The sequence below is a fragment of the Telopea speciosissima genome, chromosome 3, assembly GCF_018873765.1.
Source record: "Telopea speciosissima isolate NSW1024214 ecotype Mountain lineage chromosome 3, Tspe_v1, whole genome shotgun sequence".
NCBI classification, from domain to species: domain Eukaryota; kingdom Viridiplantae; phylum Streptophyta; class Magnoliopsida; order Proteales; family Proteaceae; genus Telopea; species Telopea speciosissima.
Genome location: NC_057918.1, coordinates 20,715,353 through 20,732,088, shown reverse-complemented (window position 1 = coordinate 20,732,088; position 16,736 = coordinate 20,715,353). Strand labels below are relative to the sequence as shown.

Genomic DNA, 16,736 nt, shown 5'->3' with positions numbered 1-16,736 from the left:
ATGTCCATCTTCTGAGGTTTCGTTCCATCCAAATGTGGGAGATAGTGGCACAGAAGGCGATCTTGCCAGCCGAGTCGCAAATCGACTTCCCTCCGTATGTCATGTCGATCCAAATCCATTCCCTGCTGAGAGGAAGAGGAGTGCGCCGACCAGGCCAGCAATGGCGAAGAACTCGGGTCCATATGGAGGAGGCAAAAGGGCAAGTGAAAAATAGGTGATCGACGTCTTCAGTCCCGTTCCAACAGAGACAGCAGCTGGAGGGGACCTGAATATGCCGATGAAGAAGAAAGGCTTGGGTAGGAAGACAGCTTGCAAGGGCGCGCCAAGCAGTGAGGCTATGCCGAGGAATGTGGCCACGAAACCAAACAACTCTGTACCAAGGACAAGGGGTCCCTCTATGTCTAACCAAATCCCAAGCAGAGTGAGAGCTGAATCTGCCCGATGGGGAAGGAAGCCATAAGATGGTGTCGCCTCTGCCTCTATGCCCAGGGGGGATGGGGGGAAGGGAGCTCCAGAGGTCGGCAAGGGGAGGAGGGGAGAGGGGAGGGGACCACGAGCCATTGGAGATGATAGCGGCAACAGAGGCAGATCTGTCCAATCCGGAGGAGTAAATATCTCTAGGGCTGACAATGGAAGAGAGAACACCAGAAGGGTGCCACTTGTCAAGCCAAAGCAAGGTAGTCGAACCATCATCAATCCTGCTCGAAATGGCATCTCTGGCTAGCTGCCTCACCTGAAGAATTCTGCGCCAAACCCAAGAAGAATCAGCCCGAGGGCTAACGGACCAAATAGAGTCACTGCGCAGGGGTCCAGTATACACCCAAGAAGTCCAGATGGAGGATTTGTTGGTGAGGATCTTCCATATGAGCTTGATGGAACCAGCAATGTTGACATCTTTTATCCTCCTGAGCCCGAGGCCTCCTTCAGATTTGGGGACACAAAGGGAAGCCCAGCTCATAGGGTGGAGGAACCTGGCAGAGTCAACACCTTTCTAAAGGAAGGCACACATAATAGATTCCGCTGCCTTGATGGTAGCCTTTGGAAGACCAAAAATACCGCTCCAATAAATATAGCAAGACTGAAGCACCGATCTGATCAGCTCGAGACGACCAGCGTAGGATAAGAGTTTGGCTTTCCAAAGCTGCAACCTCTTGCGAAGAAGGTCTAAAATGGGGGAGCAGTGGTGGGCAGACAGTCTGGCAGGGATAAGGGGAAGGCCAAGGTAGCAGACTGGGAGGGTGCCGATGGTAAAACCTATGAGGGAGGAAAGGGCAGCTTTGGTGGTGTCAGGAACTCCGGCAAGGAAGATTTTGGACTTAGCCAGGTTGATGTGAAGCCCTGAAAGGCCTTGGAAAAGGTGGAGGGAAGACATGATGGACTCAATGGAGAGAGGGTCGGCCTTGGAGAAGATCATAAGATCATCAGCAAAGGCAAGGTGAGTTAGGTTTGTGGGCTTACATTTAGGGATGGGGGAGATGAGGTGGAGATCAGTTTTGGATTGGATACTGCGGGAGAGAACCTCGAGGGACAGGCAAAAGAGAAAGGGGGAGAGGGGGCAACCCTGCCGGATACCAACAGAGGAGGGGAAGAACCCAGCAGGACTGCCATTCAAGAGGACCGAGAAACGGGGGGAGGAGATACAAGAGTGGATCCAGTTAACAAAAATGGGGGGGAAGGACATTTTGAGGAGGACTTGGGAGATGAAGTTCCAATGGATGGAGTCAAAAGCCTTGTGAATGTCGATTTTCAAAAGGGCAGTCGGAGAGTGGGACTTGCGGTCGAAGCCGCGGACAATTTCCTGGCAAAGGATGATATTATCCAAGATGCTTCTCCCAGCAATGAAGGCAAACTAGTTGGGGCTGACAAGGGAGCCGATGACAAGGCTGAGCCGGTTGGCAAGGATTTTAGCGATGAATTTGTAGAGAAGGTTACAAAGGGAGATGGGTCTGAAGTCAGATATGGATGAAGCTCCAGGGAATTTGGGGATGAGACAGAGAGAATGTGTGGTTGATGTAATGAATCGGTGAGGGTTGAAGAAGAAGCTTTTAATGGCATTGATAAGCTCAACGCCATGATGTCCCAGGAGGAAAAGAATCCCATCTAACCCATCGGGGCTGGAGCTTTGTTAGCCTTGTGGGAGCGAACAGGCGGAGGAGATTTGGTCGGAGGATGGAGCTAAGGGAGTTGAGGAGATGGGGGGAGGAATTTGTTGATAAGATCATCGGGGAGGGAGTGGGTGTGGGAGGGGGGGGGGGGGGGGGGGGGGGGGGGGGGGGGGGGGGGGGGGGGGGGGGGGGGGGGGGGGGGGGGGGGGGGGGGGGGGGGGGGGGGGGGGGGGGGGGGGGGGGGGGGGGGGGGGGGGGGGGGGGGGGGGGGGGGGGGGGGGGGGGGGGGGGGGGGGGGGGGGGGGGGGGGGGGGGGGGGGGGGGGGGGGGGGGGGGGGGGGGGGGGGGGGGGGGGGGGGGGGGGGGGGGGGGGGGGGGGGGGGGGGGGGGGGGGGGGGGGGGGGGGGGGGGGGGGGGGGGGGGGGGGGGGGGGGGGGGGGGGGGGGGGGGGGGGGGGGGGGGGGGGGGGGGGGGGGGGGGGGGGGGGGGGGGGGGGGGGGGGGGGGGGAGGGGGGGGGGGGGGCCGGAGGGGGGGGGGGGGGGGGGGGGGGGGGGGGGGGGGGGGGGGGGGGGTGGGGTGGGGGGGGGGGGGGGGGGGGGGGGGGTGGGGGGTTTTTTGGGGTGGGGGGGGGGGGGGGGGGGGGGGGGGGGTGTCGAAGAACACTTGAACAGATGTGAAGCACTCCTCAAAAAATCAGAATTAATCGATAAGTGGAACCCCAAGATCGACAATTGTCGTGGTTTTGAAAAACCCTAAAGTGTGAAGAGATATCGATCTTGAGGCTGGAACTTGATGTAGCTTGATGTAGGTGCTGGAATACTGATCTGCCGCAGTCCAAGCTCCAATATAGTGAACAAAATCCTTGTAATATAGTGTGAATCTGTCCAATGAAGGCTGAAGTCTTCAATATTCGCAGCAAAGGAGTGCAGCACCTTATCGATCAATTCTTCATATCATGATGTGAGGTAACAAGGAGGGCAGCAGCTGGATCAATAGATCACCTCATCGTGCTGCCCTATGGGACAAAGAAAACAATGCAAAACAGAGGAAAGAAGAGGAGAGAAGAGAACAAGAGAGAGATCGAGAATTAGAGAGGGGGAGGGAATCGTGAATGGTTCTAATTCATAACCAGCTCTGATACCATGTTAAGTGGATCTGAATTAGAACTCTATGCTTGGATGATTAATCCATCCCAAGCACCTTCTTATTTATAAGAATAATTGAATAGTAAAATATGTACACGAGCAATGTGGGACTAAACCACATAATACAAAAACTAACAAAATAACAAAGAAAAGGTCCAGAATACCCCCACGGTATTCTGGCCATATATCTAACAGATGGCATCAACAGAGGAGAGGAGAGATCCATCAGAGGAGGTAAGAGAGAGGATGGAGTTGGAGTTGGAGCAGGCTTTAAGGGAGCGGTGGAAGAAGGCGGTGTTTGAGTCGCCGAGCTCAAGCCATTTGATCCTGGATTTCTGCTTAAGGAAGCTTTCTTCTTGGGAGAGAGAGGAGGCAAGCTCGGAAGTAGCAATGGTTTCTTCTTCAGCAAGGGAGGGGTTGAGGGGGTCAGACTGGAGGCGGAGTTGGATGGCAGAGGGGTTGTCTCGACAAGAGGAAACACGAGAAGAAATAATGCCGAAGGTGGTGGAATTCCAGGCTTTGAGAGCCACCTTGACATTTTTGAGTTTTTTGGAAAAGGCGAGGAGGGGAGAGGAGAAGGATTGGACTGGGATGTTCCAAGCTGCTTGGACAACGGGAAGGAAGCCAGGGTGAGAGGACCACATGTCAAAGAACTTAAAGGGTTTAGGGCCAAAAGAAAGAGAGGGAAGGACAAAGAGAGAAATGGGGGAGTGGTCAGAGAGACCAGGAAGGTCAAAGAAGGCATAGGAGGAAGGAAGAGAGTAAAGCCAAGCATCATTGACAAGGACTCTGTCGAGCTTGCAGGCAACTCTGTCAGGGCCAGAGCGCTTGTTGTGCCAGGAGAGATCAGCACCTGACCATCTGAGGTCGCTAAGCTCAGAGTCCTCTAGACAGGACTTAATATAAGGTAAATTACAAATAAGGATAAGAAACTATAATTTCACTTAAAACCAAACAAAGATATGATAAAAAAAACACCCTGCAACCTGGCTTAGCTATATTATTTAACCACAGTAACAGTGGCTGACCTTAAATAATTAAAGAAATCCCGTGTGTTCATCGAAGGCATCAGTATGTAGGGATCTACCCAGTCAATGCATATTGCAACTCACAACTCACTACTCTGAGAAGGTGAATGAGGGCCTGTATGGTAATGTTACAGAAAAGCACTTCTGGTGTTTTTACGTTTTTTTTTTTTTTGGATCAATTTTGGAGAAGAACCTATATTTGTTGTCTGGTTCGTTTTTTCCTTTTTTTTTTTAATTTAATAAACCAGATGAAAAAAACAGATTTGAATGAAGTTTGAGAAACATAAAAAAGTGGAGTTTTTAAAAAACAGAAGTAAAAATCGAAGTCTCAAAACCTCGACCGCAAAACCGCCTCTGCAACCCTCGCAAACTCGAGCTTCACCTCTGCAACCATCTTGGACTTGAGCAAATCTCACCTCTGCAACACTCCATTTTCACCCAAGCAACTCTTGCTGACTCAAGCAACACTTGCCTCTGCAACCCTCACAGAACACTCCATTGTAGTTCTGCAACTCTCACGGACTCAAGCAACACTCGCCTCTGCAACCCTCACGGACTCGAGCAACACTCCGTTGTAGTTCTGCAAGCATCATGGACTTGAGAAACAATCGCCTCTGCAATCCTCGTGGACTTGAGAGCCTCTGCAATCTCCAGCTTCAGACGCCAGTCGCCTCAACCCTCATGCTAACTCTCTCTTCTTCCTCATTCCGTCGATTGTAGATTAATCTCTGCCCAGGTAAGTTCTCTCATCTCTCTACTCTCTTAGTTGAGGATTTTCTTGGATAATCCTTCGATTTGGATTTAGAATTTTTGATTGAAGCAACAATGTAGTTCTAAACCCTATGATTTGGGTATGAAATTTTCGATTGAAGCGATGATGCACTTCATAAATCCTACAAAATGGCTCTGTTGGTTCCATTGAAGTAATAATGCAATGTACTCCTATGATTTGTGTCTGGAATTTTCAATTGAAGCAATAATCCACTTCGTAAAGCCTATGATTTGCCTCTGTTTTTTAGATTCTAAGCAATAATGCACTGTAAGTCTGTAACTGACAACAGTCCATTAAAGATTCTCATGAGCTACATTTGCATTATTGATTAATATAAATTAATACATGTACTGGTATTGTAGTTTGGAATATATGAGTATGAAATCAGTTATATGATTTATGGTTTGCAAAATGGTGTGTGAACATGAAGTCGATTATTGAATGCTTGATTGTGTACATGAACAGTGAATATAAGTGAGACTGTATATGAATTGCTATGTGGTGTGCGTTGTAGTATTGTTATGGTTCAGAGGTGACTAAAATGATGAGAATATATATGTTGGGTTGTCACATGGCTAGCTATTGAAGTATATGATGGTGTACAAGTAAGAAATATATTAAGCGTATGAAATTGGATGTGGTAGTATTTTGGAAACACGACCTTGTGTATACCGTCCCTTTTCCAGTAGGGGGTTAGAGACTGGATAAGGATTCTTACAAGCTGTCCTTAGGAACTACTTCATTACGAGCTGTCCCTCAGGACAATGAGAACACGAGTACAAGTACAAATCGTGTCATTCCCCTCCCGGGCTGCAGTACTAGGATTAAGAGTTGAATAGATGCTACGAAGCCGGGCTATCCTCAACTATTATGTGCACAATTGGTATTTCACAATATAGATTGGAACCTAACTTACAGTAAACTGTTGTTTGAATTGTTGAACACAAGCACATGTTTTTTGTAATACATTGTTTTTCCTCTTGAGCTGTTAGTTCATCCCTGTTTGCATACTTCTTTTACAGATGATGAGATCATAGGGGAGGTGTGCACAACTCCACATTCTATAGGTTGTGAGTGCACGTGGTGCACTAACCTTAGAGATAGGGCTTGAGAACCTATTGATGTTTTGGATAAACTATGTGTTAAAGCAATCTTTTGTTCTAATATAACTTCTGTTAACATTGCTGAACTTATAGTGTTTGCCACTAGTTGATGTACTCCGTGTATTGTTAAGTCTTCTGTTGTGTATGGATCTGTTGTATGGAAGTTGGGTTATTATACAAATATGAATGGTGGTTTCTGACCAATGCCCGTGAGGGCAGTACCTTGTACCTTGTCCGGATTTGGGATCATTATACTATAAGGTCAAATGCTAAAGGTGAAAGGGGCAACTAGGGTACAAAGCCAGTCTCCTTAACATTTCTTTCTTTCTTTATTTATTTTTTTGCGACTCCATGGAAAGATGATTCCTACCCTGCCTTTATTGCTCATCCTATCTTTGAGGATCTATATAGATCTACAAATACTTTCCGCATGATAGGTAAAGACTTATGGTGGAGAGCCAAGTGATAAAACCTGTCCTTTTATAATCTTTCTACTTTAGGATATTCAAGTCTTTGTCTTACTTCCCCCCCCCCCCCCAAAAAAAATAAAAATAAATAAATAAATAAATATATTCATATTCTCTTGATGGTTTTGTGTTTGGGAACTATATTTGTTTTTGTTACTGTTAGGTTCATGTTATTCTTTTTTGTTCTTGTTGAGTTCTTCAAATGGTTCTATTTTTTTAGTCTCTAAAAAATCCTTTCATTTTCGTTGCCTTGACAATGAACAACGTGTTCTGAAAAGAGTTTTTAATACACTATACAGGCTATATGGGAAGGGGGCTGAGGCTGTGATAGCAGATGGTGATGATGATGATGGTATTCTTCACAAGGTGTTAGAGTATGATGGAACAAGATTAAATATCAGCTTGAGGTCAAAACTGGTTGTAGTTTTAAGATCATACGGCTCCGTAACAAAATGAATAAACTGAGGGCTGATTATAACAATTTCAAAAAACTGTTGGAGACATCGGACTTCAGTTTGAACATTGTGACTAGGACTTGCACTGTTAAGGATGAGGGTGTCTAGGATAGGCAAATTAAGGTAACAGAGTACTGAATCTTATGTTTTTTCATATTGTAACCTGGAAAAATATTTTACTATTTATGGTAGTAAGCTCTTATAAATTTTCAAACAACCTAATCTGGTCAAAATATAGAAGAAATGAATTGCCCTAGTCGCCAAAACTACAAATGGTATTTGGTGATTCATATGCACTGGAAATTATGGGATTGGAAACCGTAAGGATTCTCTCAACAAAGATGAAGAGATTGATCAATGATAATATCACTAAAAGAGATTTCACCTGAATCAATCAAGAAGCAGATCAGTCTCTTCCAAATACTCCTTTTGACAGAGGGTTGGGAGATTCTGATGCTAGGGAGGCAGAAGAGAATTCCCCCACCTATTAATTGAAGGCTTGGCAGAACACCAAGTTCCATTAGGAAGAGTGGGACCTCAGATTTCCTAATGGATTGCAAGGCCATGGCTGATGTATCTAGAGCCAATATAGAGAGATACAATAGTACCTCATTCTCATCTCCATCTCCTCAACTCGTGAGTATATATCACAACATTACTCAGTTTATGACAGTGCTGAGAAACATGCCTGAGGTCGGGAAGGATTTGAATATAATGTCAATCAAGCAGATGATGGATGACCTGCATTGGAGATAGGCCTTCATTGTTTGTCCCCCTGACAAGAAAATGTAGCTTCTGGATATGCGAAATATAGTTTTGAAACATAAAACACTATAAATAAGAAATATGTATAATGTATTATGTACAAAGAGAACAAAGTACGACGAATCAATAGCTTTGCACCCAAACACAGAGGTGAAATGACTGCTCCACCCCCAATGAAAGGCTGAAATGCCCACCTTGTTGATGCCTCCGTATGCACTCCCATTTGTCTTCACACCCGTAGGAACCATGCTCTCCCCACAGAAAACTCTCTCCCATAAGATAATTAAGTGCAACAGATTCTATCACTTCCTCTATTATCAAAGAAATTGTTATATTATAGAAAAGAAATGGCACCCATTACATTGTTTTTACTGCTGAATCAAACAGTTTCATATCTGTAGTTGCTGAATGGTTTTTAATCTATGAACATTTGGGGACATCTTCACCGTTGCAATAAATCCACACAATTATACGTAGGTCTACATTACAATTTACCAGACTTAAGCTTAGAAAAAAGCTGGAGAAAATTAAATACATCAGGTAGTCGCAAAATCTGTGGAAGGTCAAGAGTGGATGGATTTGTGACAGCCACACTGGTAAAACTCTCTTCGGTTGAGACTTGAGAGTAGATGCTCAGATATCCAATAAATTCAAGAATTGCAATCATATATGAAGGTGGGGAATTATTGGAAACTTTCCCATCAATGCGCTTTCAAAAAGAGCCTCTTGCAGCAAAAAACATGACCATAAGGTCCTTTGCGATGAATTCTCATGGATCATTCCCTTTTGTCTTCTTCTGTGTCATCTTCTAGATCAAAGTCATCATCATCTTCAACATTCTTCTCTTTTTTCTCTTGCCTGACTAAACTAAGATCACCTTCTGTTGTTCCTCTGGTTAGGGATTGAGCTTCTTCATCGCCAAACTCTTCTCTTACTTCCTCCGAGTACGCGTACCTGGTTGAAAATAAAAAGCAATGGTTATGGGGGATGGGAGATAAATGGGAACAAATTTTTCTTAATTTTCAATTGTGATATAACAAAAACACACCTTTGAGAGCTCTGAGATGGTCCCCAAAGATAGCAGATAACAGAGAGTACAGCAAATGCATGAACATCCCAGAAAGCAGTGATTACCCAAGCACTCTGCCACCACTCACTGAATGGATCTGTTGCTTTGAAGAAAACCTGTGACAGGAAAATGACAAAAGCATGAGAGCGGTAGACGATTCCAGTAATAGAGGTAGTTGATATTGGATGTTTCATGTGTGGGCAATACTTGTTGGCAAAAGTTTTCATGCATGGCCATGCATGTGCACAACTGGCATTAAATGCAGTCAGATAGGCATAAATGCCCATCCAAAATGACATAGACACCCCTGCCTCTGATGGAGTCGATGGGAGTCCATGTACGAATACCATCCCAATACTTGTTTAAAGCTTTAAGCTGCAATACAACTAAAATAAGCACAGAACTTATCTTACTTCTCAAAGATCACACTAAAACATGGCCACTTTGGTAATTATCTGGAAATTTAGCCGTTGTAGATCCAGTATATCAGTGAAGGATAGATTTAGAAACTCTTACTTTAGGTTCAGAGAGTAATTATTGGGGATTGCAGGGTTAGCGTGGGAGGGACTCTAACAGAAAATTTCTTGCATTAACAAAAGATTAGCACTTGGACCACAAAAACAAAAACCACAATCCACAATAGAAACAACAGTGCTGCTACAGCAGTTCTCTTAGGTTCTGCAATTAACAACTGTTTACAAGATTGTGTAGCTAGTTCGACACAATCTCACGGAATATAAAAGGTGCCAAGTTTGACTACAGAATGAGGTGAATACTTAACTAAAACTCAGAAGTGGTTGAACAAAAATTATTTATAGTTCAAATTTAAGTACAGGACTCCATGCATGGTAGACTATTATTTGAGTCCTGTTCTACAATTTTCCCTTATTCTTATGTGAGAAGTACTTGACAAAAAATAAAGATAATTTAATTTCAGGAGCAGTTTGTGGATGGTGGCCTAAACATAGAATTTTTTTAGACAGGCACCTAGTTCTGCCGCATGACAGAGATGTGGCTGAATTGTTGTGAACAGGTAAACCCCAAGTTTCACTGTTATGTGTCAAGTTTCAGCCTAATCGGAGTTGACCAAGTGGAGAAACAAAGCAATGAAAAAGCTGAGTGCTTAGTTACAAATAAAGGAGGGAAATTCATCTCCTAGAGCTTTCAAAAACGAATTGCTGAATTCTCTCCTCACTGGCCAATCAATCACAAAGGAACCAACATATCAACACAAGCTTAGATATCCTCCAATTCCCTTGGGGATATCTTGTCTCCTTCTCTGGAAAAACAGCAGGGCTTTGGTTTCATGGTCAGAGAAGGGGAGAGGGATAGGAGCCTGCCTTGCCACTGCAACTGGGCCATGAGGAACCTGTTGGAACACCAATTATCTTCATTCCCTAATTAAGAATTGGAGCCACTATAGCTGCCAGGATCCACAGCCATTGTTGTATTTTATTCCTCTTAAACCTTTGTACCAATTGTGATGGAATGCAAATTGTCAGAGATCCTATGGCAATAAGTCAGTTGATGATATTTGTCTCGTTGTACACCTTTAGAGCCCCTTGTAATCTCCCACAGTTCTCATCAAAATCAGTTAATGACTAAAACACCCCTAGCCATGTACTTGAAAGGCACACACATCAGGGATTGCCACTCTTAATAGAAGTGGGAGGTTGCCATCTTCCTTGTGCACTGGGAGGAGACACACATACCACACACAGAAATGAAGCATAACAAAATCACCAGACATTTGAACTAGGCAATAATGATGAAGACAACAACAATTGGCAAATCTGATGGTGATATCATGGATGAATGTTTCCTTCACAGTTCATTAAAAGAGGCTTTTCTATATGGTCCTAAAAAATCTGCGAAGTGGCATCTTGGATTTTGTGGACATATACTGTTCACAATTGTGCAACGGTAAAGGTTGCTCCATTGTGACCAAGTGGTCATGGCTTCGAGTCTGGAAACAGCCTCTCTGTGAAAATAGGGGTAAGGCACTAAGGCTGCATACTTTATGACCCTTCCCAGACCTTGCAGTGCCGGAAGCCTTGTGCACTGGGTATGCCCTTTTTATATTGTTGACAATTCACATGAGCTTGACTAATGTGGTAAGTTTCAGCCCAAAAGCACTACACCACAGAGCATGATCACAAGTCAGTTTTGGTCAAATTTGGGTGGCAAAGAAAGAATCAATATAGGTAGACCATCTGATTGAGTTTGCCTTTGAAATTTGATATATGATCAATCCACCTGTGGTACCATATAAATCCAATGTTTAGAATTATCATATCACCCCCACTACTAATTTTACTGCTGAAAATACAAGAGAAAATCCACTAGATGGTGACCTTATGGCCAAGATAGCCTATAAAAATTGGTATGTAGACAATCAAAGGGTGCACCATCTATCCAACGGTCAAATTAACCAAATCAGCACTCCATGTCAAAGATTCAAGGATTCATGTATCCAGTCACAAATCGACTGGATTTGATCAGGATCAGCTGAGGCCAATCCAATACTTGTTTCACCAACTAATGATAGTCCTGGTTTTGTTTTCTTTTTAAGGATCTATCAAGGATTAGCCAGATCCAGATCAAGATCGGTCAAGGCCAATCTAATCCTGGATCCCAAGTTCTGAACCTAGCTCCTTATCAGTTTTCTTGGATTTTCTGAAAAACCTTACTACTGGATACTTTTCTATTGAAGTCAGATTTGTTCTCCAATCTTCAATTTTCAGTTCTGTCCTAACCTCAGAGGAGATCAGATTCCCAAATCCTAATCTAGGGCTATGGTTCTATCTATGCATTACTAATCGAGGGTGGATCTTACCTATCCATAAAGCTGAAACATTCTAAATCACATGCCACATGGCATAAATAAGCTGGGCCATGGTGCCAAGCCTAGCATGACAGATGTTTTACCGTGTTTTTTCATAACAATAATTAGATCATATCTCTTCCGCTAGGGTACAAAGATCATAAAACTTTCCTGAGGATACACATGTATGGTGGAGATGCACTGTGCAGCTAATACCTGTGGACTTGATTAACTTCTACCCTGGAAAGTCAAATCCATTCATTTTCTGTGTGTGTGATATTTACACTGAAGCATCTCTAATGTGCAAGGACTGAAGCATTGGTGCAGAGGAAGGAAGAAAAAGTGTCCACCATTTCCATGATAAAACAAGAGCTAAGTAGAAAAACTACAGGGACAACAACTAAAGGGCGTACCCAGTGCACGAGGCTCATGCCACTACGGGGTCTGGGGAGGGTCATAATGTACGCAGCCTTACCCCTGCTTTCACATACAGGCTGTTTCTAGACTCGAACCTGTGACCACTTGGTCACAATGGAGCAACCTTACAGGGACAACAACTCATTTTATATATAAAAAAAAAAATTCAAGGCAGCTACTGAAGACATACCTCATAACCGATCCAAGCAACTGCAGCAATCACAGCTACTGCTAATGCATTTGAGAATTTTCTATAAATATCCAACTTAGCAGCACTTCTTTTTGCCTGAAATTGGGAAAATTTTAAGGACAATGTAAACATTGGTAAATTGTCGTATGGGTACTTGCATACTAACAGACCTCATGTTTATGGAAAGATTGAGATACCTGTAGCTGCTCCAATGTCTTCGAAAGAGAAGTGAAAATCCATAAGATTAAAAAAGCATCCAGGAATGCACTAGGCAGAACCAGGAGGTGTCTTGCTCTCCCTGATATGTCATTGATAGTTCCCACATACTCAGTGATATCTAGTAACTCTGTTGCCAAGAAATAGGTCACTCCGAGAAGAAGAACCTTCGAGGTAAGACCTCCAAGAGTAGGCCTCACAACACCATATCCCATAGAAACAGAGAGTATAAGAATGCGTGAAAATGTTTTCCTTATGGCTCCGATTGTAACAACCCAAGTTGTAATCCCAATTGGCCTAATTCCAGTATTGTTAAAATTTAAATACTCAAAATACCAAAGAGTCACTTCAAACAAACCAAGAACAATAACAGTGCTGATGTAGTTCTGAAGCTGCAATACATCCTTCCAAAATCTGACATACTGAGAAATCCATATTACGCTGAGCATTAAATATGCAACTGACATGAATTGATAGAATTTCATTAGCGGTGACATCCTCCCAGGTAAATAACCATCAGGATTCTTCCACAGTGTCTTCCCACTCATTGCCAGCCCCTTGAGACTCGGGTCACAGGATATAAAGAACAAGTTATACATTCCACTCTTTTTAATGTAAATCTCTTTAGAATTCATCCGTGTGAACAAAAAATTCGCACTGAACTGTGTATTTAAAACAATAGGCCAGTCAGGATCCCCAGCAGAAGGTCTCCTAATAACTTCACCTTGCTTACAACCTTCAAGCTTTGCCAGATCAGGGGTGCAACATATTGACCTTTGCCCACCATAAGCAGAACCACCAATATTATCCCGCTCAGCTGCCTCAAAAATAATAGCCTGAACCAGGCCTGTGCTATGTTCCATACTTGAATGCTTGTCAGCAGCTTCCTTACTCCTCCAGAAGGTGATGTTCTCAAACCTGTTTACATTATCAAACAGCCAAACACATGAAACTCACTAAAATAAATAATAACCAGACAAAATACAGATAACAATGAATTAAAGATAGGTCCCCTCCTTACCCTAAGAAGCGGCCCTACATAGCCTATTCCTTGTCTAGCATCGAGAAGATTATGCCTCTGAGCATGGATATCATAGGTCCCCTCCTTACCCTAAGAAGCGGCCCTACATAGCCTATTCCTTGTCTAGCATCGAGAAGATTATGCCTCTGAGCATGGATATCAGAGGCCATGCCGTCTGTCGTGGAACTTCAGATCCTTATACTTCTGGATAGTGCACTTGTCGAGGCTAGGTTTGGTTGCCTTTATGTGGCCCGGCTTTTCCCTCTTTAGTGTGTTGTAATTAATCGGGGCTCTCCCCCTTCTTTCTTGCAGGCCCTAGCTTCTCCTTTTGTAGGCTGGGCCTTGTTTTTTGTTTGCGATTGCTTGTACTCTCTCCCCTCCCCCCTGTTTTCTCTCTTTTGGTAATGAATTTTTTATTCATTCATTCAAAAAAAAAAAGATAGTCAGCCAAATCTCTTTAATTTTCATGCATACAAAGTAGGAGGCTCAGAGAGAGAGAGAGAGAGAGAGTGAGAGTGACGCAGGGAATCACAGAAGTGGACTTACTTTAGTGGAAATAAGGTTGGCTTACACATGTATTGGGCCTTTGATCCAAAGGTTTTCTTTATGATGAGCCACTTTAATGGGCCTAAAACAAAAGGTAGAAGCTAGGAATACGAGATTTACATTATTAGAGAGTTGAGTTGAAGTCATAGTTCTATGCAAGTATGGGACTCCTAGATGTTGAGCACAGCTTGCATTGCGGTATTGTTATCATTGTTGTGAGCACAGTCAGTCAAAAAATCAGTTGAGCTGAGATGCAAGCATATGGATGGTCAGTCTAAAATAACAAGACACGATAAAGGGAAAACTCCCCCATATCGTGTTACAAAAAATTGTACCCCACGGTACAAGTACAACAATGTGACATATTAACAATATGGATAAGCATGGGCTTATGCATAACAATTATAAGCACAAGACCAGGAAAAACAATAAATCAACCACATACTCCTCCACAAACAAGGACCCTCTGGATAAGTATGCAATTTTCCTTCTTTTCTATAGGTGGCAGGTGGATTATTGGCTATTGACAACAGGTTCTGAACCCAGGTATATAATATCAACATTGACGTACTTCTCAATAACCAAGCTGGCATTCTCCCCATTAACTGAGCATAACCAACACCTCCTTTCTACTTTTTTCATCCTTCTTTGGGTCCAAACTTTGCACCACCCAAACCATCAAAGACTAATACTGCAATAATATAAACTCAGATCTAGTCCATCCAAACTCCCACATCTGTTCCACTGATCGAATTCCCACTTCAATAAAACATAAAGAGAAACAAGAGACAAAAACAAACACATAACAATCAAAATTTCTATAGTCAACTACCCTTTTTAAAATGATCCAGAAAAAGAAATTCAAGTAGATACAATAAGATTCATAAAGAAGACTTTAATTTCTCTATCATTATAAGGGATCCCCTCTTTATGATATGAGTAAGCCCATACCAACTCGCACATCGGCTCCCCTGATTGAATTCCCACTCAACAAAAAAAATAAAAGAGAAATTTAAATTTAAAAAGCAAAGAGCACAATACAATGACCATTACTAAATTCGACCAACCTTTTTCAAAAATATCCAAAAAAAATAAAAATTCAAGTAGTATCGAGCAGGTAAAAAGGATTCACAAGGAAGTCTTCTATTCTCTAGCATTATAAAGAATCCAATCCATAACATCTAAAGAATTCGAAGCTGAACTCAATGTATGATTCATCATTTCCATCTCATAGCCCTTGTTTCTTGTTCAGCTTACAATCAATATTTCTAACTAGATCTCTCCAATGTACCAGTGCAGCATCCATAAGTCGAATACACAAACAGAGAGACTCAATTAAAAGTATTGGGACAATTACCGTATATAAGAAAGGCCATCGTGGGTCCCTAATCTGAAATGCCGCTCAGCAGAAGCTGGAGGAGCAACACGAGAAGCTACAATTCCTTCACTACCACCAGAGAGCAGATAAGCATTTCCGACCTCCTTAAAGATTTCAGCATCGTAGACATGGATCGAAGCTTCAGTAGCCCTAATTGCCGCGAAAAGTACAACAACAACTATAACTGACGGAATAGATGCTGCAGATCTAAGATTTGCGAAACCCATGGCCATGAGACACACAACAGACGAGAATAAACTCTGAAACAAGAGCACCGACGCAGGTTTGGTTCGGTAAGAAGTGACTGTTTTGCTTAAACGTTACTCTTTGGTGCTCTCTCTCTCTCTCTTCTCTCAAGTCAGGACTGAAAATTTTAATATTTGGAGGGAGAAATACATGGTCCCGGTGGGAAGTGACACTAGAGCGAAAGTCATTTTTTGTTTTTTTTTTTTTTTTTTTTTGGGGTAAAGTAGAGCGAAAGTCTTTATAGTTTAGAGCATCATGACTCATGGTCAGAGTCTCTAGACTAGAGAAAATCTTTAAAAAAAATTGTAAATGATTCATGCCACGTGTTAATTTCACTCACGGGGAGAATTTATTTATTTTTAATAAAAAATTTATAATTTAAAAAAAGAATGTGATATGGTGTAGAGTGGATCGAAATCTTCTCCAATGAGGAGATCGCCCAATGAGTGTCAAATTATGCATCCAAGGAAAAAAAAAATAATAATAATATTGCAAGGGGTTCGCATGTCTAGGAATATTTCCTATACACATGCCATTTCTATGGTCTGAAGAATCGGTATCGAATTGGCCAATTCATATTGGTATCAGTAGGGGTTGATTCATATTGGCCTGGATTGGTTACCCGATTCTGATCCTCAAACTTAAAATTCTGCATTCTTACCCAAAAATGCATATCACAAGTTCCTGCTCCCTTTGGATTTGGATTCTATGCGGCTTGGAGTTGAGCGGGCATTGTGTTGTGCTCAACGCATAGGCTGCCACGTGGAATTAATGCCTATCCAATGGTTGGTAGATGACAATAATTTAAAATTCAAAATTATCACTCAAAATTAAAAAATCTCAAGCCATCATCTATCAATTTAATATATTAAATTAAATGGGAAAAGAACACTACCTAGCGTGGCTCATGTGCCAAGACACAGTACCACCATGCCCCCATGGAGGTACTGCCCTGCTCTCATGGAAGGCAAAAATCCCACCCAGGTTG

The 16,736-nt window shown here is 43.0% G+C and overlaps 1 protein-coding gene across 1 annotated transcript; it reads right to left on the bottom strand.

Annotated features, from left to right (window-relative positions):
• Positions 1-8,290: 8,290 nt before the first annotated feature.
• LOC122656545 (transmembrane protein 87A-like) lies at positions 8,291-15,857 on the bottom strand. The gene is made up of 6 exons (XM_043851107.1): positions 15,808-15,857; positions 15,482-15,760; positions 12,539-13,475; positions 12,342-12,437; positions 8,890-9,026; positions 8,291-8,795 (listed from the first exon to the last, which is right to left on the bottom strand). Exons 2-6 carry the CDS (start codon positions 15,733-15,735, stop codon positions 8,618-8,620), a joined length of 1,602 nt encoding a protein of 533 aa, XP_043707042.1. The 5' UTR covers positions 15,736-15,760; positions 15,808-15,857; the 3' UTR covers positions 8,291-8,617.
• Between the last annotated feature and the right edge of the window lie 879 nt (positions 15,858-16,736).